Source organism: Sardina pilchardus, chromosome 12 (genome assembly GCF_963854185.1).
Source record: "Sardina pilchardus chromosome 12, fSarPil1.1, whole genome shotgun sequence".
NCBI classification, from domain to species: Eukaryota; Metazoa; Chordata; class Actinopteri; order Clupeiformes; family Clupeidae; genus Sardina; species Sardina pilchardus.
The window spans coordinates 20045375-20070943 of record NC_085005.1 but is presented as its reverse complement, the minus strand read 5'-3'; the positions used below and the strand labels follow the sequence as shown (position 1 = coordinate 20070943).

Below are 25569 nucleotides of genomic sequence, written 5' to 3'. Positions count from 1 at the left end.
GGGGATACGAATGCATTAAGTCAGTAATATAACGACAAAAAACATTGGTCCTAATGTCGCAGAAAAATGGTTTTATAAACTGTCCTTAACAAAACTGTGCCAGCTCAAGACTCTCAAGGGACATTTTAAGGTGACAATAAATCAAACTAGGTGCTCTTTGCCAAAAAATCATAATGCGCAATTACTGACAACACCGTTGCAATTAGGGCTGATGTATTTGACGCAACCTATAGAAGCAAGTGATTTATTTGTGGGATATTATCCTTCATTGCTCTTTCATTCACACTCTAGTCACACTGTTTAACATGGCATTTGTCTTGTCCCTTGAGACTGGGGGGAGTGAGTGGCTATTGTGGGCCATGCTGGCCTGGGCGAGGGAGGCAGGCAGGCGCTTCCCTGTCAAACGTCACACACACACACACACACACACACACACAACACACACACACACACACACACACACACACACACACACACACACACACACACACACACACACACACACACACACACACACACACACACACACACACACACACAATAGGCCTGTCCTCAGCAGACTCCTCCTAGCCCCTGGCGCTAGCGGGCTGGCCATCTGCCATCCCATTCCACTCACTGGCTGCCTCCACCTGCAACCTGTTGGCCTGCAGTCTCCCAAACACACACACACACTCTCTCGTTTTTTTAAAAAAAACATTCAAACACAAACACAAACTCTTCAAGCTTCACTTTGCCTACAGGGATGAGTGCCCACCAATCACAGACTGCAATCAACCAACCAACCAACCGCTGCGGACCCACCGCCACCACCACCACCACCATCACCACCACCACAGCAGCCGTTGTGACAGCAGCCGCAGCAGCAGCAGAAATACTAACAGCCCCAGGAGATGTTCGTTTACCAAACAAGGCCCTTTTTGTGTCTCTGCCCTGACGTGAGATTCCCTGGCGTCCGAGCGAGGCGATGTAGGCCAAGGCCAGGTTTCAGCGCAGAGCGCATCGGAGCTAAATTAGTCCCTGGCATTGTGCTCGTCTCCCCATTCACAGAGGCATTCCTCCCATCCAGTTAGAACACAGACACTCTCTGTCACTCAGGACTGGGCTTCCCCAAAAGCACAGCGAGGCTGGCAACCACAGTGGAAATGAACAGAGAGAGAGAGAGAGAGAGAGAGTGTTTAAAATGATAGTCTCTCTATCATTTAATGGTGGTAGCTCTTCAATGACTCTCTCAGAAGAAGCACCCCTGGTGGCTTGTCCAACTGTGAGTTGAGGAGGCTTTTGGAAAATGCACCTGCCATTTAAACCAGTTGGCGAGGCAATGTTATGAAAGCAACCATGTCTCTGCGTCCTTGAACAACATCCCTGTGTGTATTCGAGAGGAGTTTTAATCCATTGTGGCTAAATGACGGCATCCATACAAAGTGATGTAAAGAATCACAGAAGCCAAACACGTGCCAGTACTCCACTAAAGAAATGTTGGCTTGGTGACAACACATGGAATGACAACAGTCTCTTAATACATGCTGATGCTCTCAAAACCCCAGAAGGGTATGCTACAAACTCCCAAGTCATGTAAACAAATACACACACATTAACACACATAAACACACACACACACACACACACACACACACACACACACACACACACTATGCACACGCGCGCACACACACACACACACACACACAGACAGAGTCAGCTAAAAAGTCCATTTTCCCTAAGCTTTTGATTTTTAAAAGCTTCTCCATTAAAACCTCTGTGGATTTTCCCTCTCTTTTCTCTGTTCTATTCTTTGCTGTGAGAGGGAGAGAGGGAGAGAGAGGGAGAGAGAGGGACACCTTCCCCCCTTCTTAAGTGACAGGGCTACAGACCCCCAGCAGCAGCAGTGGCCGCAGGCTTTTGTGTGTCTCCACTGCTGCCTGGACAACCACCTCATGCCTCCCTCGCTTTTGGCGCTCTCTCTCTCTCTCTCTCTCTCTCTCTCTCTCTCTACCCATGCTGACCTATCAGTCCCACTCTCTTTCATCCCCTCTCTCTCTTTAGCTCTCTCTACTTGCCCATCCATTTCACTCTCTCTCTATCTCTTCCTCTGCTCTCTGCTCACTTTTATTTATTCTCTCTTTTTCTACATATATTCTCCTTTACTTACACTTTACTGACACTTACACTTTCTTTCTTTCTCTCCCTCCTCTCATTCTCTTTCTCTACATACTCTCTCCTCTCTATCTGTATCCTCTCTCTCTCCCCTCCCTCCCTCTCTCTCTCTCTCTTTCCCTCTCTCTCTCTCTCTCTTCCCCCCCCCCCTCTCTCTCTCTCTCTCTCTCTCTCTCTCTCTCTCTCTCATCCCTCAGTTTGTCTCCATGTCTCTTACCTTGAGGCAGAGTTCCTCCCAGTGTCCACTCAGTTGGTCCAGCTGTCCCTGGAGCAGTGCTGTGTCGCCGGCCAGCACGTACTGAGAGGCGTCTGCCTTCATGGTGTCCAGCTCGCGCAGTCGTCCGCCCCACACCTCCAGAGCCTCCTGATGCGCCTGCATGACCACAACAACCACCACCACCACCACCAGCGGCAGCAGCAGCAGCAGCGGTCAGTTGGAAATGAAGAGAAAGTCAGTGGACAGTCAGTGGAGAGTCCCTTTCTCCGTTAACGTTAAGGTGGGGGAGTCGGAATGGTCAGTCAAAATCAGGCGCTCGCTCGCTCACTCGGGCAAGCAGGCAGGTCCCTCTCTCACTCGCAGGCCTGTCCCCTAATACAGCCTCTCTCTGCGAGTGTGTGAGCGTGTGTGAGTCTGGAGCGTGTGTGTGAGTGAGGGTGAGTGTGTCTCTCTCTCTCTCTCTCTCGCTCATTTGCTCGCTCTCTCATTCACTGGCCCTGTGGATTAAGGGCCTGCTGGCCTGGACAGGGGGAGGGGAAGAGGGTGGAGAGAGGGAGAGAGGGAGGGAGAGAGAGAGAGAGAGAGAGAGAGAGAGAAGGGGATAGAGGGGAGGGAGAGGTGGAGGAGGAGGAGGGGGCAGTGGGCTAACGGGCAGAAGTGGGGGGTAAAGTGTGTGTAGGGGTGTGGTGTTGGGGCGGAGGGGGGGAACTCCACTCATAATGGCACAGTCGGGGGTGTAGCGAGCTCTCCACCGTGACAGCAGCTAAAGACTTTGGCCTTTGTTAGACACTAGAAGCCTACTAAACTCTCTTGTTTTAAGCCTCCCCACCGACACACACACACACACACACACACTCACTCAAAAGCACACGCGTGCACACACACACACACACACAAAACACTCACTCACTCACACACACACACACACACACAAACTCTCTTGGCCTGGAAGCGCCTGTCATCACAGCCTTTTTTGATCAGCACAGTAGATTAACTCAGCCACTGAGAGGATCTGATTCTATCAACTCGAGTGAGGCTCAGAAGTCCCAGGCGATCTCAATGGCCGTGGACATTCCCCATTCTCCTCCCAGAGAGACCTTATCTGGCTCCCTTTTCTCTTGTCCTTGGAGTGGGCTTGTTTTGTGTGCGCGCTCAAAACAGCCGAGGATGTATCTACACTCAAGGGAACTGCTTTTGACAAATGGCTCTAAAGACATTCACCTCCCACACACTCATGAGAAGAAAGAGACACACACACACACACACACACACACACACACATCCTCAGAGAGAAACAGGTCCTGGTCAACTTGGAAAGCTTCTCTTTTTGTATAAAAACAAACACACATACACACACACACATACACACACACACAAATAGATACATCCTCTGAAAGAAAGAAACCAGGCTCTGTGTGTATTCACCTTGGAGAGGTTCTCCTCTTTGCACAACTCCTCCAGATTGTCTGGCAGCGGCTGCTCCAGACTGGCTTTGATCTCCTCCAACTTGTGTGCGCTATCGGCTAGTCCTGTCTCACAGCGCTTCCAAGTCTGTACAGCAGAGAGAGAGAGAGAGAGAGAGAGAGAGAGAAAGAGGTGAGCACTGATGAGCATTCAAATGATTACAGGACATTATAGATTACAGGGGAAGCGATGATCTTTCGTTTACGAATCTGAAACACAACAAGGCTTTCTTAGAGGTCTTTTATCAGGAAGAGTTTATTTTAGATTTGATACGATGGTTGATTATTTGAATACAATACCCCTTCTGCTTGATGTGTAATACTCTCTTTAAGGAGACATGACCCACTGTTGGTCTAAATTTAGCAAGATTAACAGACGTCAGACTTTCATCTAACACCATCAGCCGTGTCGTTAACACCGATAACACCATTACACCAGACCATTAGCACCAACAAAGGTTAAGTGATGACACAACTTTGGATCTTCTGTGTTGTTGACAAAAGCTGATGATACAATATCAGTTGGAGATGTTCTGTTGTTAGGTAATCCAGGGCTTCTATTGTACAACTAGCGGACGAGGAACAACAGCCTTCTTGAGGTACCATGATTGCCTGTTCTGATTGACAGGCTGGTTTGGACAGACAGATAAGACTATTTTGGTGGTAGCGAAGCTGTTGTTTCTCTGCAGTCGCTATCGCTGCTGTGATCTGGCTGTTGTGCTGTGGGATTTCCCATTCACTGGGGCTGACATAAACTGTTTGCTTTGGCCCACTGCGCCAGTCTTTCATGTGCAGGCCTGGCAAAGGTTTAACAGAACCGGGGCAACCCACTATGCCCCTGCCCCCCCCCCCCCACCCACACACACACACACACAGACACCAACCCCCCCCCACCCACACACACACACACACACACACACAGACACAGACACACACACACACACACGCACAGTGATGTCACCTCCCTGGGCTCCTCACAGGCCTGTAAACCCCAACAGCTGACCAATCAGGAGGGACTATGAGAGGGTGTGTGTCTGTTGGTGGCTGACGGTGAGGTTCAGGTCTGGCAGGGCAGAATGTTAACGTTTAGAGAGCGTCAGGAAATGGGGTCAAAGTTGACTTATTCTTGGGGGTTCTCTTGGGTGTTAACGCAGCAGACGGGATTACTTTAAGCCACCACTACCCCCTGCCACACACACACACACACAAACACACACAGACAGAGACATACCACCAACCCCCCCCCCCCCCGGATCTTGACATGCGATGGCATTTCAGTAACCCCTCTTATCCTAAAGTTTAGCGTATGGATGGCAGCAGCTTTACTTAACAGATCAGATCCGTCACACTCTCTTCACTGACACCCAGAAACCTCTCAGTCACACCGATGCGAACACTATCTGTATATACTGTATAGTCTATGAGCATCTGTGTGAACATCTAGCATCTGTGTGAACGTCACATTTCATAACAAGCCACCATTTCTAAAATGTTTACAGTAGACCTTCATTCGGTCGCGTGACAATATGGATCTTATCACATGCCAACGCAGAGGGTGTGGTGGTCTTTAATTCAAACCCCCCCCACACACACACACACACACCCCACCCCAATCCTGCTATCTGTCAGAGTGCTGGCCCAGCTGACCCATATGTGGATCATGGCAAGATTACGACTGATCTTTCATCCTCTGCCTGCCTGGCATTTGCAGTGCAGTGGAGGAGCCTACAGTGCAGGGAGGAGAGAGTGGAGTGGAGCGGAGCGGAGCGGAGACAGTGTGTGATTTAGTGTGTGGTGGGTGTGGTGTGTGTGGTGTGCTGTGTGGTGTGTGGTGTGTGGTGTGTGTGGTGTGTGTGGTGTGGTGTGTTGTGTGGTGTGTGGTGTGTGTTGTGGCGTGCGGTGCGGTGTGTGTTGTGGTGCGTACTGTATGTGTGGTGTGTATTGTGGTGTGGTGTGGTGTGGTGTGGTCTGGTACACACTGGGATGACTAAAGTAGGTCAGACACAGAGAGAGTGAGAGAAAGAGAGAGAAAGAGAGAGAGAATGAGAGAAAGATAGAGAGAAAAAGAGAGAAAGAGAGAGAGAGAGAGAAGTCATTAGCTCAGAGGCCGTCTGGTCCGCCCCCCTCCCTCACTGGTCCCACTGCTGCACATGGACAAAAGGCCCACCGAGGGACGGGGATGGGGGAGAGATGGGGGGGGGAAGGTGTCACGACTAATCTCATCCAGCCCAGATCCACAGACATCGTTTTCATGTGTGCCGCTGTGTGTATGTACAGTATGTGTGCGTGTGTGTGTGTGTGTGTGTGTGTGTGTGTGTGTGTGTGAGAGCAAGAGCACCTCAGCTCAAGGATCAAAACTGGGGGTAGATTTCAATAGTGTCTTCAGCATCCATGCTACCTCAACGTTGATATTTAGGTTAAAACCCGCATTTTTTGTCAAATTAATTTAAATGATTGAAATGTATAATATTCATACAGTATATATGTCCAGACTCAGTCCCTGTAAGTCTAATCCTGATGTAAAATATACATTAATCTGTTGGACAAATGTATGGAGAGAACAGCTTGTGAAGAACAGATTTCACATCAACACAGCTTTCATTAGATAAAAGCTCCTCTAAAAAGTCTATTTTTTCCAGACAGAAAAATAATTGGGTTGATTGACTATTATAACACCATGTCACAAAGAATGCACCACACATGGCCAGATAAGTATTTGCCATACAGTACTGTGGAAAGGCATGTGATTACTTTCAAATTTACAGTAATATTTGTTACCTTTCAATACATACAAATCTGAAATGTACTCTTCTCAAGTTGTTGTTACCGTGCAAAGTGCAGGAGAGGAAATAATGATAGAAATAAGAAAATTATAGCTATGTTAAAACAACACTAAAGAGTTTTTTGTACCTTAAAATGATGTTTCAGTGGTTAAATAAATGACTTCATTGGTTCATGAACTCACAACAGGGTGAACGGCAGTTCTGCATTTGCGTCGCGACCCTCTATCAGCTATAATCGCACTATATTTAAGTATACAAGATCAGCTGGCGGATCAGTAGTTCGATGGGATGAGACATAACTAACTACAAACATAACTCGCTTCAATGTCGCATTACCTCATACTTTCATAAAATCATGCAGCATACGCTACTTGGACATTGTTATGTACTGGATAAACAAACGGCACGTGTGCGACAGAGGAAAAGTGCTTTAGTGTTGCTTGAAGAGAAATGATAAAACCTTTACACAAAACCAGAGGATGCACCGACTAAACACAACATCACACACGACATTACCGCTGAATGGCTTCGAGTCTGTTTGAGCACTTACCAGCAGGACAGATTCCGCCAGAGCCTTCCTGACTCCCAGAAGCCTTTGCGTGTCCTCCCAGGACTTCCTCAGGGCGTCCAGGTCCTCCTGCACGTGGGTCTGGGCCGGTCCGTCCAGCCTGGGGACGAGCTCTCGCCCGGCCTTCAGCACCTGAGTGTACAGAGCTGCGTGGTCCTGGAGCTCCTTCTGAGCCCACTGCAAGTAGGGATTGATTGATTGATTGATTGATTGATTGACTGTCAACGAGACACATACTTAAACTTTTATCAAGAGTAAATCACCTAATCACCTATTCAGTAAGAATATGAAGTCGTTGAATGAAGACCCAATAAATGTGTAAGGATAGTCAATGCAGAATTTACTATGCACTAACACATACAGTACATTATTTCTGCATCAACACACAAACACTTAACTGTTAGCACATTTAATTATATGCCTTTTTTCAAAGACAGGAAAATCGGCAAGAAGAGAGCATTCTATATAAGCACTTCATTTCTTGAGTGAATAAATGCTTAAATGCCATACCACCAAACAGACAACTGAATAGCTTTCTCAATAAAATCAAAATAACAAATGTAAAACAGCCAGTATTAATGTCCAACAGGGTCAGAGTTACTACACATAACACCTGTTTTTTCCCCCAGGAATTTGGTTTTGATACTCCTTGATGCCTAGCCCCTCAATCTTACTTCTTACAATCTTACAGTCTGCTGATAACGTATTGGTACAGACACACACCTGGAAGTCACGGGTGATGCCCCGGAGCTGCTGCAGACTGCATGCCGCCAGGCCAGCAGGGGGCAGGAGAGTCTCCAGGTCACTCAGCAGCTTCCACAGCCTCCGCTGGCCTCCGGACAGGAGCCTCCAATGGCCCGTCATTCCGTGCAGCAGGGTGCCGCGCGTCTGGGCCAATCGTAGGGCCTCCTGCCAGCGCTCCTGCCGCTCCGTCAGCCTAACGATCAAGTCGCTGCTACAGCCAACCCACACACACACACACACACACACACACACACACACACACACAGAGATAACAACTGATTAGAAGTCCTGAGGACGTCCGAAAACTGCACCTGACAAATCTCCGCACCATAAAAGCTCGGAGCCCAATTATCGAAGCCCTTTGGGGAGTGCGGGTGGGAAAAGATTTACAAATGAAAGGAGCTTTGGAAGACGACGCTGCCAATTTCCTGAGTAGCTCCTGGTGGATAGGCGGTGGATAGGCTAATGTCACACTCCATTGAGCCATTGAGTAGCAATTGAATAACAATATTCAGTGTACAACCTTGCAACTGAATAGTTGGTTTTGTGTTGGACGTTGAAACACTGTTTTGCGAAATTGTAACAAAGTGCTGGGTTGTGTGAAAATGTGGGGGGCATGTTCAAGGACTGTGTACGGAATATCGGGCCAAGAAATCGCTGGGAATGGACATGAGTTCAGATTCCATCGCAACAACGAGGGCTTTTATTTCCTGACCCGGAGCCAGCTTGGTCATCCAGATCAGAGCAGAGGAGATGATATCTCTCTATTTCTCTCTCTCTCTCTCTCTCTCTCTCTCTCTCTCTCTCCGTATCTCTCCTTGCTTGTAACTGAGTTATTACCGGAGCTGGATGTCTTATTACTCTGCTGGAAAGAATGCAGACTCCAAAAACTTCACTTTTAATTACTTTGGAGTTCTGACGATGAGAAGCCTCTCAAGAGAAAAACAGATCAAACATGCACTTTGATCATTTACCCAAGAAGACTTTGCATGCCAAGGTGGAGTTAAAACTGTGAAAGTGGTGTCGATGGAGGGGGTGGTGTTTGGGAATTAGGGACTCTTAAACGTGAAAGATTGTCGATAGTTGTTAGTTAGTGCAAAAGTTGACCAGTACTTAGCAAAGCTAAGCTCTTATAAGGGGTGACTAGTTGGGCCAACAAATTGTCATCGTCTCAACAGCCAATCAAACACAGCTCTTCCTTCAGTGCTCCTAAAGCCATCTTGGAGCGTGCTGCTGGTTGGAGAGAACAGTGCAGTGCACTGCCCAGACTGAACCACTCTTCTTGCTCTACTACTTACGGAGCCTGGGAAACTGGCCATCCTATCCACCTTATTCCTTAACCCGGAAATATGTCTCGTTGCGATGGTTACGATACTGTTTTCAACTTTCGTTCATTCTGTTAACATGTGCGTTCTCCATAGCTAACTAGATTATGACTCAACTTAGATTCTGCCCTCAGCATGTATATACTACATCATATATAACCGATATAAAATAGAAAAGTTTACTTTTATATGCGTTATGATATGTTAAGCACCGTCAACCGTCACGTTAAAATAGATACAATGCAGCTTCGCCGGAAATAGAAAACCGTTTTCGGTGTCATGGCGACCCCCATTGTTGGCTGCGGAATATCGTGGATTAACTGACCTACGCAAGTCTCTTTCGAGACATGTGTCCGCCAAATGAATAAAGGGCCGTTCACACCAAGAATGATAACTTTAATGATAACTATAAACAAATATCGTTCTTTTTTCTTTTTTAAAGTATATTTTTTGCCCATTTTATGCCTTTATTGACAGTGACAGTGGAGAAAGACAGGAAGTGAATGGGAAAGAGAGCGGGGTAGGGATCCGGAAAGGACCATGGGGCGGGAATCGAACCCGGGTCGCCGGCGTGCGGTGCGCCACAGCTGGGGCCAACAAATATCGCTCTTGTTAATATGAATGATGACGTTCACACATAAACTATAACGATAGCGACTATAACGATTTTCAGAACGATAAAAAGCTAACAGCCAATTGGAACGCATCACATTTTAGCAATCACATTTATTGTTGGTCAGTGTGAATGCATTCATTGGTATGGTTATAGATATTGCAATAGCTATCGTTCTTGGTGTGAATGGCCCTTAAGTGTGCAACCCTGTCTAGTGTCTAACCTGTCTTTGGATGGACCACTCTCGAGAAGCCGCTGGGCCTCCTTGACCACTGACTGGAGAAGCTGCTGCCCAACAAACATCTCCACCTTCAGCCTCTGAGAAGGGACATCAAATAGAGGAAGTTATTATAAATGTAACATATACTATTATTTGCACATATATTGATATATATTTTGGCACAGCATATACAGTATTTACAAGCTGTAGAATAATGTGGAGAATGCATGCACAATGTGACTTTAGATGTTTTTGCTTGTTGTAAGGATTTAAGGATTTCTGGGCTTGCATTTATCAGAAACTTGTCAGAAACTAAATCTGAAATAGCCCAGGCCCTGTAAGTAAACTGGGAACCAAAGTTCCAGTGGTTTGCAACTATAGCTAAAGTCATTATGACATTGTGACTGTGATCTTTTCAACCAGCTGGTCGATCAAGGCGAGGATAACTGAAAATAACTATTTGCTGACATATCAAACTCAAACAACTCCATTCAACAAACACCAACTAACACAGGCTGATGGTGCACACTGGCCCTGTTGGTGTTTGCTTGAGCTTGGCATTTGGCACTTTTCTACATATGCAATGCACTTAGCACGTTTATACATATGCAATACACTTAGCACTTTTATACATATGCCATGCGCCCTTTCTGAATCACCTGGTGACGCGTAAGCTGCTCCCGAATGGCTGGCTGGGTGGAACAGACGTCTGTGGCCAGGTCAGCCTCCATCTTCTCCAGGAGGGAAAACCAGTCCTCACACCGCTGCTTAAAGCTTTGGCTAGATAGCTGCTTGGTGTGCATCTCCCTGAACATACACAAAAGATAATATTTGCACACATATTAGTTTTAATACACATGCACACACGCACGCACGCTAAAAAATATATACCACAAAACCACCAGTTATGGAGAGCCTCTTGCAACAATACATTATGCTATTATACTCAATCTTAATCGAAACTAAGAAATTCTGAGAATAGTTGCTCGCTTTATTCCACAGCTGGTAAAACACCCCAACTATCAAACTGGCCGTGATGTCCCTCCAACTGATATTCTCCCGTGATTTTAGCTGAAGCCAGAGCTTCATGGAGTGGCAAGTCCTCGTAAATAAATCTGGAGTTCTCGAACTTTACTATTTCCTGCAGATGAACTACAGTGGAAATAAAAACAGTCAGGGGCCACTGAAAAACACATGCCTGTGCTTCATTGATCATACGGCCCTCTGTTTGAGTTTAGCACTGCCAGACAGCAGCTCACTCTCTCTGCCTGGGATTACTATAATAAGGAAGCCCTCTGCTCAGTAGAGCTCTCTCTGACAGCAGGAGAGCGATCCATAATTACTGTTTTACATATCTGATTCCCTCTCGATATAACATTTTAAACGGCTCTCAGATGTAATGTCATTTTTACCAGCAGGACTCCTTATGGGAGGACGTTTAAGAACTTTTAAGAGCACATTTATCAGCACACTGATATGGTGTGTGAATCATTATTATTACCCTGCAACAGTACTTTTAGACCACTGTCCCTTTCAAATAAAATAATAAAAAAAAAAAACGTTTTAATAAAAAAACAAACTACCAGACCATGGAGAAATACCAGACCCTTGTGTAATTCAGTTCAGATAGACCTTGGTGATGGTTACTGAGGTTCCTTCACCGTAATGCACTTTGGGTGCCTTGACAAAGCACTGTATAAAAGCTAGTTGCTATTGTTGATGCTGTTGTTGTTGTTGAGTTTCTGATAGGCACGGTCACCTGTATCGGTCTGTGGCCTGAATGAAGACCTGCAGCCATTGGTCGTTGAGTGTCCTGAGTCTCCCCTCAGCCATGTGGGTCAGTCGGAGGCCGAGGCTCAGCTCGTTCAGAGTGCCCAGGTCAGGAGCCAGGCCGCTCAGCTCCTGCAGACCCCTCTGTGCAGGACACCAACAACAGACTTTAACATCGAGAGTCAGCGGAGAATAGATCATCATAGCAATATCAATCACTTCTATTGATTATGTGAATCTTATTGAAGTGTGCTACACAGCTCAGATGAGCAAAGCATTCTTTCAAAATGAATCTTAAAAAAAAAGATAATTCAACTCATTAAACATATTAACATGACTGACTGACTGACTGACTGACTGACTGACTGACTGAATGAATGAATGAATGAATGAATGAATGATTGAATGATTGAATGAATAAAAATTACACAAGTTAATAGATTAGTAGTATTCTAAAGTAGGGTTCAGACCAAAGATTCCCGATGAGACAAGACGAGACAAGCCACGACGTTCTAAAACCTTGCAACTAAACATGTTGAATGCTCTGTGACGGTTTGCGACGGCTTGCAACTACGTGCAACATTTAATTCACACCGCTACAACTCGGTCTCGTCACGTCAGTCTTCTTTGGTGTGAATTGGGCTTAATAATCATAACAGATTAGAATGAATAGTCTGTGTCTGTCAGTCTGCTAGGGCAGCGAGGGCACGTTGTGTGTGGTTCGGCCATGTTGGGTGCGGTGAAAGGAGAGAGGGGTGCGAGGCACCTTGAGGTTGTCCAGAGTGGACTTGGGTCTGAGGAGGCCACTCTCAAAGCCCCTGAGGTGGAGCTCCAGGGAGTCCAGCAGACCGTGGAAGTTCTGATACTGCTCCAAGTCCTCCTGACCAAGTAACACACACACACAAAACACACACACACACACACACACACACAGGGAGGGAGAGAGAGAGAGACATATATACATACACTCACACAGAGAGACACACACATAAAAATACACACACACACACACACACACACACACACACACACACACACACACACACACACACACACACACACACACACACACAGATGAACACACAGACCAAGAGAGCAAGAGAGAGTTGAAATGGATCAATTATACATTCACTATGTGAGTGGACATTTAATTTCCAGAATTAAAAATGGTGCTCACCTGAAGTTGCTCCCGTCTCAAAATAAGTGCCTGGCCCAAGTGAACAATGTCACGTGATAACAACCTGGTCTCTGATTGGATCAGAGCAGCTCCTTGGGGTTCTATCTGGCCAATGAGAAGCTTGGCAGCCTCTAATACGTCCCCTACACTAGTCTGCAAACCCTCCATTCCCTGTTGAATATCCTGGAAGTGAGGATATAAAAAAGAGTGAGAGAAAGACAGAGAGGGAAGAGGGAGGAGAAAACAAGAGTCACAAGGTATCACAGAGGTCAGGACTGTCTTTCAGGCCTTAAAAGTTATAATAATAATAATAATAATAATAATGTTAATAACAATAATAATAACAATAATAATAATAATAATAATAGTAATATATATATATATAATGCATTTTCCTTGTAACACAAGGTGAAAGCAACATTAAAAGTAACAAAAAGGTTGACATACTAAGATATCAAAAGGCAGCAGCCATGACTACATTTTAATTAAAATTAAAATTTCAAGTTGCATTCCGTGATCTCAGAAGTTTCAGAACAACAAAGCTTGTCTACCTTTAATTAGATGTTCTTATGAGACATCAATAATCAAGTGAATGTCATCTTTGTTGTTATGGTAAACAGTGAGGAAAGTAATGAAAAACTATTATGTTACTATGTTTAAATGTCATCGCTACAATATCAAATGTGTTGCCTTGGTAACATCACAAACATCCATAGAGCTAGTCAACAGGGCAACAAAGTACAAAAAACTGAGAGGGCAAAAGGCCTCTCTTGAGAAGATGAAGTGTGCCAGGCTGAAGATGAAGTATTACAAGGCTTGGGGCCAAAAACACATATCTGTATATTAATGTGCTTTCTTGGTTGAGAGATGGAGGCCTTGGAAAGCAGTCTTTATTTAAAAAGTAGTAAATAACCAGTCCTATATTCACTCCGCTGAGAACTACTGGTTGTTTTTGTACTTCCACACTTAGCACTTCCATTAACATCTTAAAAAGACACTTTGCATTTCTCCAGGTAGCACTCCTTTCTTTTTATTTCGATCCATTAAAATGACGTTTTTCTGCTTCGTGAGTACACACAGTGTGCAAGCTCCTCTTTATTTGAGCATTAAGTGTTTACCTAGGATAACGTGACCCTCTCCCACTCTACCCAACCGGGCCTGCTAGTGCTAACCCTCCTGCCCAATGGCTCTGTGCTTGCATTAGTGTTAGCGTTAGCACTCACGCTAAGAAACTCCAGGCTGGCTTGGATGTGCTCCGCGGGGTCTCCCTCTGTGTCTGCAGGGGCTCCTGCTGTGGCTACTGGGGGTAATTGGCACTGCTCCCAGAGCTGCGTGAGTTGCCCAGAGCAGATGCCCGTCAGACGGACATACTCTTGCCACAACAGCAGCAGCGCCCGACTCCGCCCGTGCTCCTCTCTCGCCACCTCCACCACCGACATCCACCTGCCAGAATGGACCGAATGGGAAAACGTTAGACACACACACTATTATGGACAAACCGATATGGACACCTGGAAACACCGACAGGATCATCTATGACATCCTATTCTGAATCCATAGATAAAGGATAGTAACAGTTTCCAATATTCTGAGGCTTTCCACAAAATGTTAGTGCGTCTGTGAGATTTGTTTTATTTTATGAATGTTGCCCATTCATTCAGAAAAGCATTTATGAGGCTAGACACTGATGTTGGATGAGCAGGCCTGTCTCAAAATCTTCATTAGCTCATTCCAAAGCTGTTTAATGCAGTCAAGGTCAGGGCTCAGTGTAGGCCAGTCAAGTTCTTCCACATCTACTGTAGCTCACGCAACCGTGTCTTTATGGACTTTGCTTTGTGCACCCCAAGACAGAGGCACACTTGAACTGAATTGAACTGAACTGAGCTTTTCAGACCCATTCATTATGTTTGTGTGAATGCAGACCACATGGCCAGGTGCTTGATTTGATATAACTCTGGCAATGGGCATGAATGAAACACAAGTTCAGTGATTAAGTGGTTTTGTGTCTTTCGTCTATTTAGAGTAGATAGCCAACTATGCTCAAAACAAGTTATCAGATGAAGCTGCAGTAGACCAGTGGTGAGTTATGGACACCTCTGTAATAACGATTGTTAGCATGTAGCATCAGTCACTTTGGATAAAAACCACATCTGTAGCAGATGAATAAAGACATCTGCTACAGTAAGCATCGCAACTTTCACCATATTTACAGTGTGAGCGTCCAGACAGCTACTTCCTGTTGATCTGTGATCTTACAGAAACACTACATACGACACTGTACAGGAAAGAAACTCAACAACAATACTGAACCCTCTCTTGCGCCTCTCGACTCTGCGCTGCGGACAGCTGCGCTCTCTGTCTGCTAGTGTGTGTCCGGCGACTTAATGAATGTGTTTGTCACCTGCGCCGCGCTGCGCTCGAGTGAAAGGCCCGGTAGAAATATGGCTGTCAGAGCGGTGGGGGGGGCGGGGGTTGAGGGGGTTTGTGCGGGGGGGGGTCTCTGGGAGTAGCAGAGGCAACGCAGCTATTGGAGCCACATGCTGTTCCACAGAGGGGGCCAACGGGGGGGATTAGAGGGGAACATGCAGCCTCCTCCAACCCCCCTCTGATTTACTACAGCATAGGCAGAGACCGCAGAGAGAAAGGGTGGAGGGGTGGAGAGAGGGGGGGGGGGGTGAAGAGAGAGAGAGAAAGAGAGAGAGAGAGAGGGAGAGAGGGAGAGATATAGAGAGTAAGAGAAGAGAGAGAGTGAGACATCTGGCTTTTAAGCCCCCTTTCATTGAACCATCAAATGGATCAAGGATACCTAAAAAAGAAGCAAGGAAGAGAGAGAGAGAAAGTGAGGGAGACGGAGATATAGAGAAAGAGAGAGAGAGACACAGAAAGACAGAGAGCTGAAAGATGAGAGCAAAAGAGAGGGAAGAGGAGATGCAGAGAAAGGTAAGACAGCCAGACAAAGTAGGAGAAAAAGAGGGATTTGACATTTGCGTGAGGGAATGGAGGAGTGACAGAAGAGAGAGAATAAACAGAGGCACAGAGAGAGAGAAAGAGCGAGAGAAAGAAAGAAAGAGAGATAGAGCGAGAGAGAGAGAGCAAGAGCGAGAGAGAGAGAGAGAAAGAAAGAACGAGAGCGAGAGAGAGAGCAAGAGAGACTTCTCGGGGCTTGCAGTGCGAACCTCTGCTCTGAGGCCTGTCAGCAGGCGATTACGGAAAAAGTGCCGTTTGAGCGATGGCAAGCCAAGTGAAGCGAAGCGGTAGCGTGTTTGTGTCTGAGCGAGCCAAGTGATGAGCGAGAGAGAGTACAGCGCCGTGCAGCACAGCGCAGCACAACAACAAGCCACTAAGGCGCGCAGTGCATGCTGTAAATCTGTCCGGAGGTCCAGACACTCACTCAGCCTCTCTGAATCACCCATTAGCTGCTGTGTGTGTGTTTGGAACAGCATGTTCCACTGGAAGGCAATTCAGAAAAGGAGGAAGATATACATATGCAAGGGACAGGCGGACTGGTACACACACACACACACACACACACACACACACACACACACACACACATGCGCACGCACACGCACACGCACACGCACACACACACACACACACATAAGCACACACGCACATGGATACGCACGCACACACACACACACACACTATTCCAGTATGACAAGGCCTCCAAGGGTTTATCTAACGGTGCTAACGTCACACACTCTGCTAAAGGTCTTCCCTGAGGGTGGGCCTCATGGCTCTCAATGAGCGGGAAAAACACTGCCCTAAGGATCCGCACACGTCAGCAGCCACTCAATACTGGTTTCTGCTCGATACAGCAAACCAAGGTAAGGTACAGATCTCCAGAAGAACTGAATAGTCACCAGTTAGCCAATCACAGAAGAGAGAGCAGAGGTTCTCATCCCTTTTTAGGCGGCCTCCCTTGCAACAACACAAGAGGTGAATTTCACTGTCGTTACAAACAGGCAAGGTAAATTGTCACGAAATTAACAACACGGATAGAAACACTCGCCCGCGACATTTTCCTTCTTGCTCAACCATAGTAAGCAGTTCTAACATTTCCTGTATCCATTTTATGAACTGATCTCATGAACACACTTTTTTCGGAGGTCGGGGCTTTTTTAAATGCGGGTCCTCCGAGTTTACAAGCGGCACGAAGGCAGCATCAGACACACCAAAGATCAAACTAAAATGCCGAGCACTGAACATTTGACAAGGGAGAACCTTGGAACATAAATGCATTGTACACAGAAATATGTCATAATAAGGGCCTCTCACCAGGCAACTGTTAGCTAGCTAGTTAGCTAGCTAGTTATAGCATGGATTGGCTCAGTAACTGCTTTACACACAGTAAGTACAGTAGGAGTTGAGTTCCACCAGCTAGCTGTTAGCTAATTTGACAAATACCATATTTCCTGGTACAGTAACTTCTCATAAGGCTGCTGGGTTCTCCTGTCGTCATCGTCATCATCATCATCATCATCATCATCATCATCATCATCATCATCATTACTCACCGCGCTCTCTCCGTCTCCACTCTCTCCGTCAGCAGGCGGACGGCACCAGAACTCACTCGCTCGCTCAGGCTGACCAGTGCAGCGTCCACAGATGACCAGAGGTCTGCCCCCTCCTCTGCCTGCTGCTGCAGGGCCTGGAGACAGGAAGCAAAGACAAGGGGGTCAGAGAAAGAGAGAGAAAGAGAGAGAGAGAGAGAGAGAGAGAGAGAGATCCTCAAACAGTCATGCTAATAAAGCACTCTGAATTTGAAAAAAAAATATTAAAAAAAACATTTGAGAGAGTGAGAGAGAGAGAGAGAGAGAGAGAGAGTCTGGTTTCATTGTTCTCCACCAAGGAGGTTATGCTTTCATCATGTTTGTTTGTTTGTTTGTCTGTTTGTTAGCAAGATAACTCGAAAACCCATTGATGGATTTAGGTGAAACTTTAAGGAAAGGCCTGAAATGACCCAAGGAAGAAACAATTACATTTTGGGAGTGACTCGGATCACGTCAGGATCCAGCAGGAGCTTGGCGGAGGTCTGCGTTTTCAGAGTGCTTTTCTAGTTCTTTATGCTTTGCTTTGGCGACACTGCATCTGGTATCTCTATACCCTTCACTGGGCCTTATTCTCAGATGATAGGGGAGATTATGTGAAAAATCGTTACGCGGCGGATAGAAGCATGAAATTTGGTAGATATGTTCCTTGGGTGATCCTAAGACATCCTAGAAGGGGTGCCCAAAAATATCTCAAACAGGAAGTGAGATTTTGGAGAAATTCAAAATGGCCGCCAATACAATTGATAGCTGATTCAAAAACTATTGGAAAAGGCTGTAAGAGTGACTCTGAGCTTCTGACCTGCATGTGGTCCACGTGGTCACTGCTCTCCTGTAGGGACAGGCATGGCGTCCTCTGCCGCTGCTCCAGACTGTACTGGGTTCTGGCGCTGACCAGCGTGGCCTCTGCCAGCTCCCTCTCAAAGCCGACCCACTGATCCCGGACCTGCCACAGCGAGGGTCTGAGGGTGGCCACCTGAGAGAGAAGAAGAAGAAGAAGAAGAAGAAGAAGGAGACACTGATTTGAGGCCAGGGGAATAGATCTCGCGAAGGGATTTTACCCCATCAGAAAAAAAGAGAGAACAGCTGTGTGGTGTGTTGCATTATGCAATGTTGTCAATTGTATGAGAGACTCGACTGTCTGTATTTGCAAACAAAAAATTAAATTTCAATTTCAATTGTTTGTTGTTGTTTGTTGTTTTTGTTTGTTTTCAATTGAAATAGAAAACAAACAAAACAGACAAAACAAACAAAACAAAAAATAATTTCATTCATTTGTAACATTATGACACTTATTTCATTTGCACATTAAATAAGTGATATCTTTTAACATAATAGGGTTATGCCACATTTATCTATTTAGGGCAACTCTGGCAGACACAACAAAGTGGAAGGACATGACTGATTATGATTTGAGTTCAACACTGTGTGTGAGTGGCTCTGAATGTACCTGTTGTGAAAGAAGCGAGTGGTCCTTCGAGACAGCGTCCACTTGCGCAGAGAAGGTCTGGTCACTGGGGTGCTCCTTATCCTCGGAGAGACGGACAGCCTTCAACTCCAGCAGATCCGCGGATTTCAGACTGAGTTTCTCCTCAATGTCCTAGACAGCCAAGGCCAGCAGAGACAAACAGATGAATCAGGAACCATGACGCAAATCAACACAATCCTGCATATCTTAGCAACACCCTGTACATATTATATAGTCTATAATGTAACAATACCCTCTATCTTAACAACACTCTGTACATATAGCCTCTTGTGAATGTAACAGTGCTGTATATGTTAGTAACACTCCGTATATACATCCTCTTGTGAATGTAAGTGCTGTATATTTTAGTAACACTCCGTATATCCTCTTGTGAATGTAACAGTGCTGTATATTTTAGCAACACTCCGTATACAGTATATCCTCTTGTGAGTGTAACAGTGCTGTATATGTTAGTAACACTCCGTACATATATCCTCTTGTGAGTGTAACAATGCTGTATATCTTAACAACACCCTGTGCATATAGCCTCTTGTGAATGTAACAGTGCTGTATATCTTAACAACACCCTGTGCATATAGCCTCTTGTGAATGTAACAGTGCTGTATATCTTGACAACACCCTGTGCATATAGCCTCTTGTGAATGTAACAGTGCTTTATATCTTAACAACACCCTGTGCATATAGCCTCTTGTGAATGTAACAGTGCTGTATATCTTAGCAACACTCTGCGCATATAGCCTCTTGTGAATGTAACAGTGCTGTATATCTTAACAACACCCTGCGCATATAGCCTCTTGTGAATGTAACAGTGCTGTATATCTTAACAACACTCTGCGCATATAGCCTCTTGTGAATGTAACAGTGCAGTATATCTTAACAACACCCTGTGCATATAACCCACCTGAAGCTCCTGTAGGGCCTTCTCTATGTGGAAGCAGCTGTCTGGTCTCTCGTACCCACTCAGCCTCCCCCTGTGTGCGGAGAGCCAGCTGCGCAAGCGATGCAGACGGACCTCTCTCTGGGAGCACACGTGCACACGCTCCTCCACCTGCCGCACCTGCAGGGCATCAACAACACCGCTCACAATCCAACATACTGTAGATGTTTATGCAGTATTTACCAAAGTAATATGGGACAATTACAACCCAAAATAGAAAAACATAAAAGTGTGAGGAATATTGTATTCCTATTATTAATACTGTATCAGGTTCAGGTAGGGTTTGCTTCACCATATTGGTGCAAAGAGTTGCGTATGACATGATTATGTTATGACATATGCTCTATGCTGCACCCTATAGGCTATGACATGTAACTACACTTATATTACTGTATCTGCACTCATACGGTGTGAGTTCTATTTTATTTGGTATCTATTGTCATACAGTGTGTTAGGAGCATATCAAATGAGTTAAGTATTTACCAAAGTAACAATGATGATGCAGGTATATGACATCTGGACAAAAAAAAAGATTTTATTCTATTCGATTTGATATTTATTTATTTAAAATCTATTTTCTTTTTCCACTCCTATCTGAAGACCTGCCAGTGGGAGTCAGCACAGTAAGAGAAGCTCTGACTTGCTTGGTCAGGTGTGAACTACTCTCTAATGCACACACTTCCCTCCTCCACTGTCTAGGTGTGTGTACACACTTTAGCTGAGCTCAAAATGTTCACCCATTCACTAAATAGTGCACCATAAAGTGAATCAGACATTTTGTAATAGTGTTCGAAATTCAACTGAAATGTTCGTTCACTACATTCGTTGCCTACAAAATCGTTCTGTGATATGCCTAAATGTAGGGTACAGATTCATTTTCCATTTTGGTTTTTAATACAGAAAAACCAAACAAGCATGCCATCTTTTGTTTTTTCCTATTTTGGTTTGAAAACAGAATAATGAATGAACGAACCATACACGGATTAGAAGCTGTACACTACCTGAAGCGACCTAGACCATAATGCATTGCGGACCATCCGGATGCCCCTGAGTCATACCTGGTGGTCGGCCTTGGCCTGCAGCAGGACACAGCGCAGGTGAAGAGCTCCGACCTGCTCGGCCAGAAGTGTCCTCTCCTCTCGGTTGGCCTCGTCCTTCACGTGACCGGCCTCCTCCACCAGCTGGACCAGATGCTCCGCGCAGGGCTGCTGACCGCAGATCTCAGCCTTCAGATCCTGACAGGCATGGGAGACACACACACACACACACACACGCACACACACACACACACACACACACACACACACACAGAGAGAGAGAGAGAGAGAGAGAGAGAGAGAGAGAGAGAGGAAGAGAGAGAGACAGACAGACACGGGAGACACACACACACACACACACACACACAAACACACACACAATACGAGAATGAAGTCTGTGGCTCAGTGGACATTTTGTCATGTCAAGGCAAAGAGCTCGAGGCATCTAAAACAGATTGCATGTGTACAGCTGCACTTCATGTAGCCAGCTGCACATAGACACAGAGCATATCAAAGGCTCTACATGACATACAGCACATCTAGCCATGTCTAGCTGGATAGCAGTTGTCTATGAGGATTAAGATGTGGTCAAAGCCTTGTAGCAATAAACACCTGGCAGCGTTTGAGCTGACTGGCGTGTCCGGCGACATCCGTGGCCTCCTGGACGATCTCCACCTCCTGCTCGTCCACTCTCTTCTCCACGTCGTCCAGCCAAGCGCCCAGGTCCGACATCAGCGCATGGGCAGGCAGTGCACCCAGGATCTGTCAATCAGGACAAAAAGAAACTAAAGTTGACAAAAATGCAAAGCAAGAACATCTCCTCTCATAGCACTACTTCAGAAAACCTGAAAACCTAATTGTTTTTTTTCCATGTTGTAAGTCGCTTTGGTTAAAAAGCGTCAGCCAAATGTAATGTAATGCCATGTAATGTAATGTAATGTAATAACAGCTGTTAAGCTGTTATTCAGCTGTTACATTTGAGATTAAAAGGAAAAAAATCATTAGAAATGCATGTTGATGAATGTGTCAGCATTCTACCTTTCTAACTGTATCTGAATGCTCAACATCAGGGATTCATGAGCACTGCTGCTAAAATCTTTATCTACTGTACACTGTATCATGCTGTAAATCACTTTAAATTACACATCGGATAAAATCTTGTTCATTAGAAGGAAAATAATAAACAAGAGTAAAGTGTACAAGCTTTTCCGGGAATAGAAGCTTTTGTTCAAATGTAACTATGGCAACTGGAGCAGCGCCAAACACGCCACAGGTGTTGATAACGGACAGAACGAGGAAATGCCAACGAATGAGGGAGAGCTGATTAGAAACTGCTTCAGGGAGATACCAGAACTCTCTCGCTTTGATGCTCGAACCTCATGACCCTCACTAATGAGAATGAAAGCCCACGGCAGACCTGAGGAGTGAAGAAAGAGAGAGAAAGAGAGAGAGAAGAAAAGAGGAGAAGTAGAGGAGAAGAGGGTGATAGAAGAATGGGTGGAGAGGAGGAGGAGTAGAGGAGAGGAGAGGAGGGAGATAGAAGAAGTACTGGAGAGGGAGAGGCTAATTGCCGTACTGAGAGGGCCTTTGTGAACTGGCCTTCACCGCACACAGCTGTGGGACTCACGGGAGGAGGGAGAGTGTGAGGGGAGATGTGCTGAGGTGGAGAGGTGGAGGGGGCGGGGGGTATGAGACAGGGCTGGGGTGGACAGGCATGGACAGGGCAGGAGAGGAGAGGAGAGGAGAGGAGAGGAGAGGAGAGGAGAGGAGAGGAGAGGAGACGGAGAGGAGAGAGGAGAGGAGAGGAGAGGAGAGCCGTAACTGGGCGCTTCAGTGCTGAGTCACCTCAGGGGATTGCTCAGGTTTCCCGGGTCTCACCATTGTTCCTGACCATCAGCCGTGGGCAGCATGATCTCATGGCTGACATGACACGATGACGGATGACAGCCATGCCTGCTACAGCACATGCCCTCCTTACACCTCCTCGATGTGCTGATGGTGATTCAGCTTTCGGGAAGAGCTCAGAGTGGAAATCACCTGATTACTCACCTTCATGCTCTTCAACTTTTTTTCTTAAATATCTTATCCATTTTTTTTTCTTTCTTTTTTTTCAAAAATGATTCAGATTCAAATTGAGACTTTATGGAGATAGAACTGCGTCTAGAGGCAGGAAATGAGTAGGAGAGAGGCTGGGAGTGGGACCCTAGGGTTAGACCCACCTGCATGGCATGGCATGCTATCTCCTGTGCCTCATCTTTTCCCGTATATCCTGTAGAACTATCGCTACATGTACGTTCCGCAAACGGAACACTTCCATTGCACTCGCAGTGTAGCCTGGCTGTCAGCCACTTGGCTTTGACCAGAGAGGGTTAAAGCGGAGCGAGAGGCGCAAGCGTTTGATCATTTCCGCGTTCTGTCTTCGCAAAGGGGAGGGGGGCTAAATCCCCCTTTAAGCAGACCTGTTAACATTCGAACTGAACTGCTTACCAATCTGACAGAGATCGATATTCCACTATTCATATTTGCAACACGCCTCTTTAAGCAGACAGGAACTGTTCGAATTTTGCTTCCATAGAGATGCATTACGTTGCTCTATCTTGTCAATAATTAAGGATCTTTGCTTTGACGTACCTGCTTCGTCCAGCTCTGCAGCGTCGGAAGGGTGGACATCACGTCTGCCCAGCTCTGGTTCAGCTGTGCCAGGCGCTCCCGCAGGCACGGGGCATCGCTGTCCATCAGCTGCAGCAGCTGCGTGCCAGCGTCGCAGGCAGAAGACCATTGGGCACGCCGCAACTCCGCCTGCTGACCCAGACCCTGCCGGCGGGCAAACGGACACAGACACAGTGGTCAGGACTGGACAGTATGAAACAGCCCCAGAAAACAGCCACAGGAGTGAAGGCACCGTGTGCTTTTAACCAGTTGCCATGATTAATTAAAGGCTTTTTTTTCTGAGCCGAATGCCTTTGTTACTTTCCTTTTTACTTGGCCACAGGAACAATTTATGAGAAGAAAGACATTAATGGCATTCATGTGGCAATGATTAAATAGCTATGAAAGGCTGGGCTGAGACCCTGAGCATAAATATCTGTAATCATAAAATATACAAAATACCAGTTTTCATAAATTCATAAAAAAATACACACATTCTTTGCTTTTAAATGTGAGAAGCGCCATGGGTAAAGTACCGTGAGCTGTGTGAGCTGGATCCAGCTGAGATCCCGGGGCTCTGATTCGGAGTGGCATCCCCAGGCCTCCAGCTGACCCTTGGCCTCGATCAACCACTCCTGCAGGGACTGGGAGTCTCGCTGGAACCTGCAGCACAAGGAGAAACACACACGCACACACACACACACACACACACACACACACACACACGCACACACACACACACAAATTAGTATGCATGTACACATGAGCGTGTGTGTACATGTGCGTGTGTGTGTATATGTATGTATGTGTGTGTGTGTGTGTGTGTGTGCGCGTGTGTGTGTGTGTGTGTGTGTGTGTGTGTGTGTGTGTGTGTGTGTGTGTGTGTGTGTGTGTGTGTGCGTGTGTGTGTGTTTATGTCCACACCTCTCCCACTGCTGCCTGATCCGATCTGAGAGCGTCTCCTCCATCGTCAGCCTCCTGTGCACCGAGGCCCAGCGCAGCTCCAGGCCTGATCCTGGCACAGTGGTTTTGGTGCCCAGAGGGCTACAGCCCCTGCCCTCGAGGGCTCGACACTGATCCAGGACCAGTCCAAACTCAGGCCGGCTCTCCTCCAAAAGCTGCCGCAGGTGCTGCACAAGAGACACAGAGAACGAGTGAATAACGGACCCAGGGCGGATGGGGGGAAAGAGAGAGAGAGAGAGAGACAGAGGAACAGAGAGAGGGAGAGAGAGGGGGGAGGGGAACGAGAGACACAGAGAAAGAGAGACAGGTGATAAAAAGGTGAGAGAGAGACCGAGAAAGTAAAAGTAGGGAAAAGTTGGACAAAGGCAAAGAAAGAAAGACATGCACTGAATATATCCGTGAGGAGACAAACAAAAGGACCAACAACAGGCTGCATGGGACACAGACGGGGAGACAGGGAGTGAAGAACACAGCGAACAACTGGAAATTCTATTAGCACTTTGTATCCAAATCCTGAACATGTATGGGGCCTTCCAATACCTCCCTGCCTTGCCAAACAACAGGCCACACACACACACACACACACACATACACACACGCACACGCACACACACACACACACACACACTCACACACACACACACACACACACACATACACAGCTTTGGTAATTGTAGGGAGAATAAATGGCAATGGTACAGCCTGAGCACCAGGAAGAAATGGAAAGATGGAGAGAGAAAGAGACTGCTGGAGAGAGAGAACAAGAAAGTTCGGCAAATAGGCCCTCCATCTCCTACTAGATAATCCAATTTGGACCTGAAGTGGGAGAGCACCAAGAGATAGAGAGAGACAGAGAGAAAAAAAAGAGAGAGAGAGGGAGAGAGAGAGTCCCCGACCACCAACACTG

The 25569-nt window shown here is 46.3% G+C and overlaps 1 protein-coding gene across 1 annotated transcript in view; it reads right to left on the bottom strand.

The window, feature by feature from the left end:
• The window catches only part of LOC134097384 (nesprin-2), a 135044-nt gene that overhangs the window by 31351 nt on the left and 78124 nt on the right, over positions 1–25569 (bottom strand). Inside the window, exons 75-93 of the mRNA XM_062550267.1 lie at positions 24624–24829; positions 24236–24362; positions 23682–23864; positions 21663–21812; positions 21072–21248; positions 19978–20133; positions 19038–19187; positions 18390–18563; positions 17555–17688; positions 14258–14477; positions 13035–13217; positions 12624–12737; positions 11847–12001; positions 10747–10894; positions 10091–10185; positions 7909–8140; positions 7168–7362; positions 3797–3922; positions 2372–2527 (exon numbers count right to left, since the gene is read on the bottom strand). Of these exons, the coding sequence (XP_062406251.1) occupies positions 2372–2527; positions 3797–3922; positions 7168–7362; positions 7909–8140; positions 10091–10185; positions 10747–10894; positions 11847–12001; positions 12624–12737; positions 13035–13217; positions 14258–14477; positions 17555–17688; positions 18390–18563; positions 19038–19187; positions 19978–20133; positions 21072–21248; positions 21663–21812; positions 23682–23864; positions 24236–24362; positions 24624–24829 (3081 nt within the window). The remainder of the gene's footprint in view (positions 1–2371; positions 2528–3796; positions 3923–7167; positions 7363–7908; positions 8141–10090; positions 10186–10746; positions 10895–11846; positions 12002–12623; positions 12738–13034; positions 13218–14257; positions 14478–17554; positions 17689–18389; positions 18564–19037; positions 19188–19977; positions 20134–21071; positions 21249–21662; positions 21813–23681; positions 23865–24235; positions 24363–24623; positions 24830–25569) is intronic.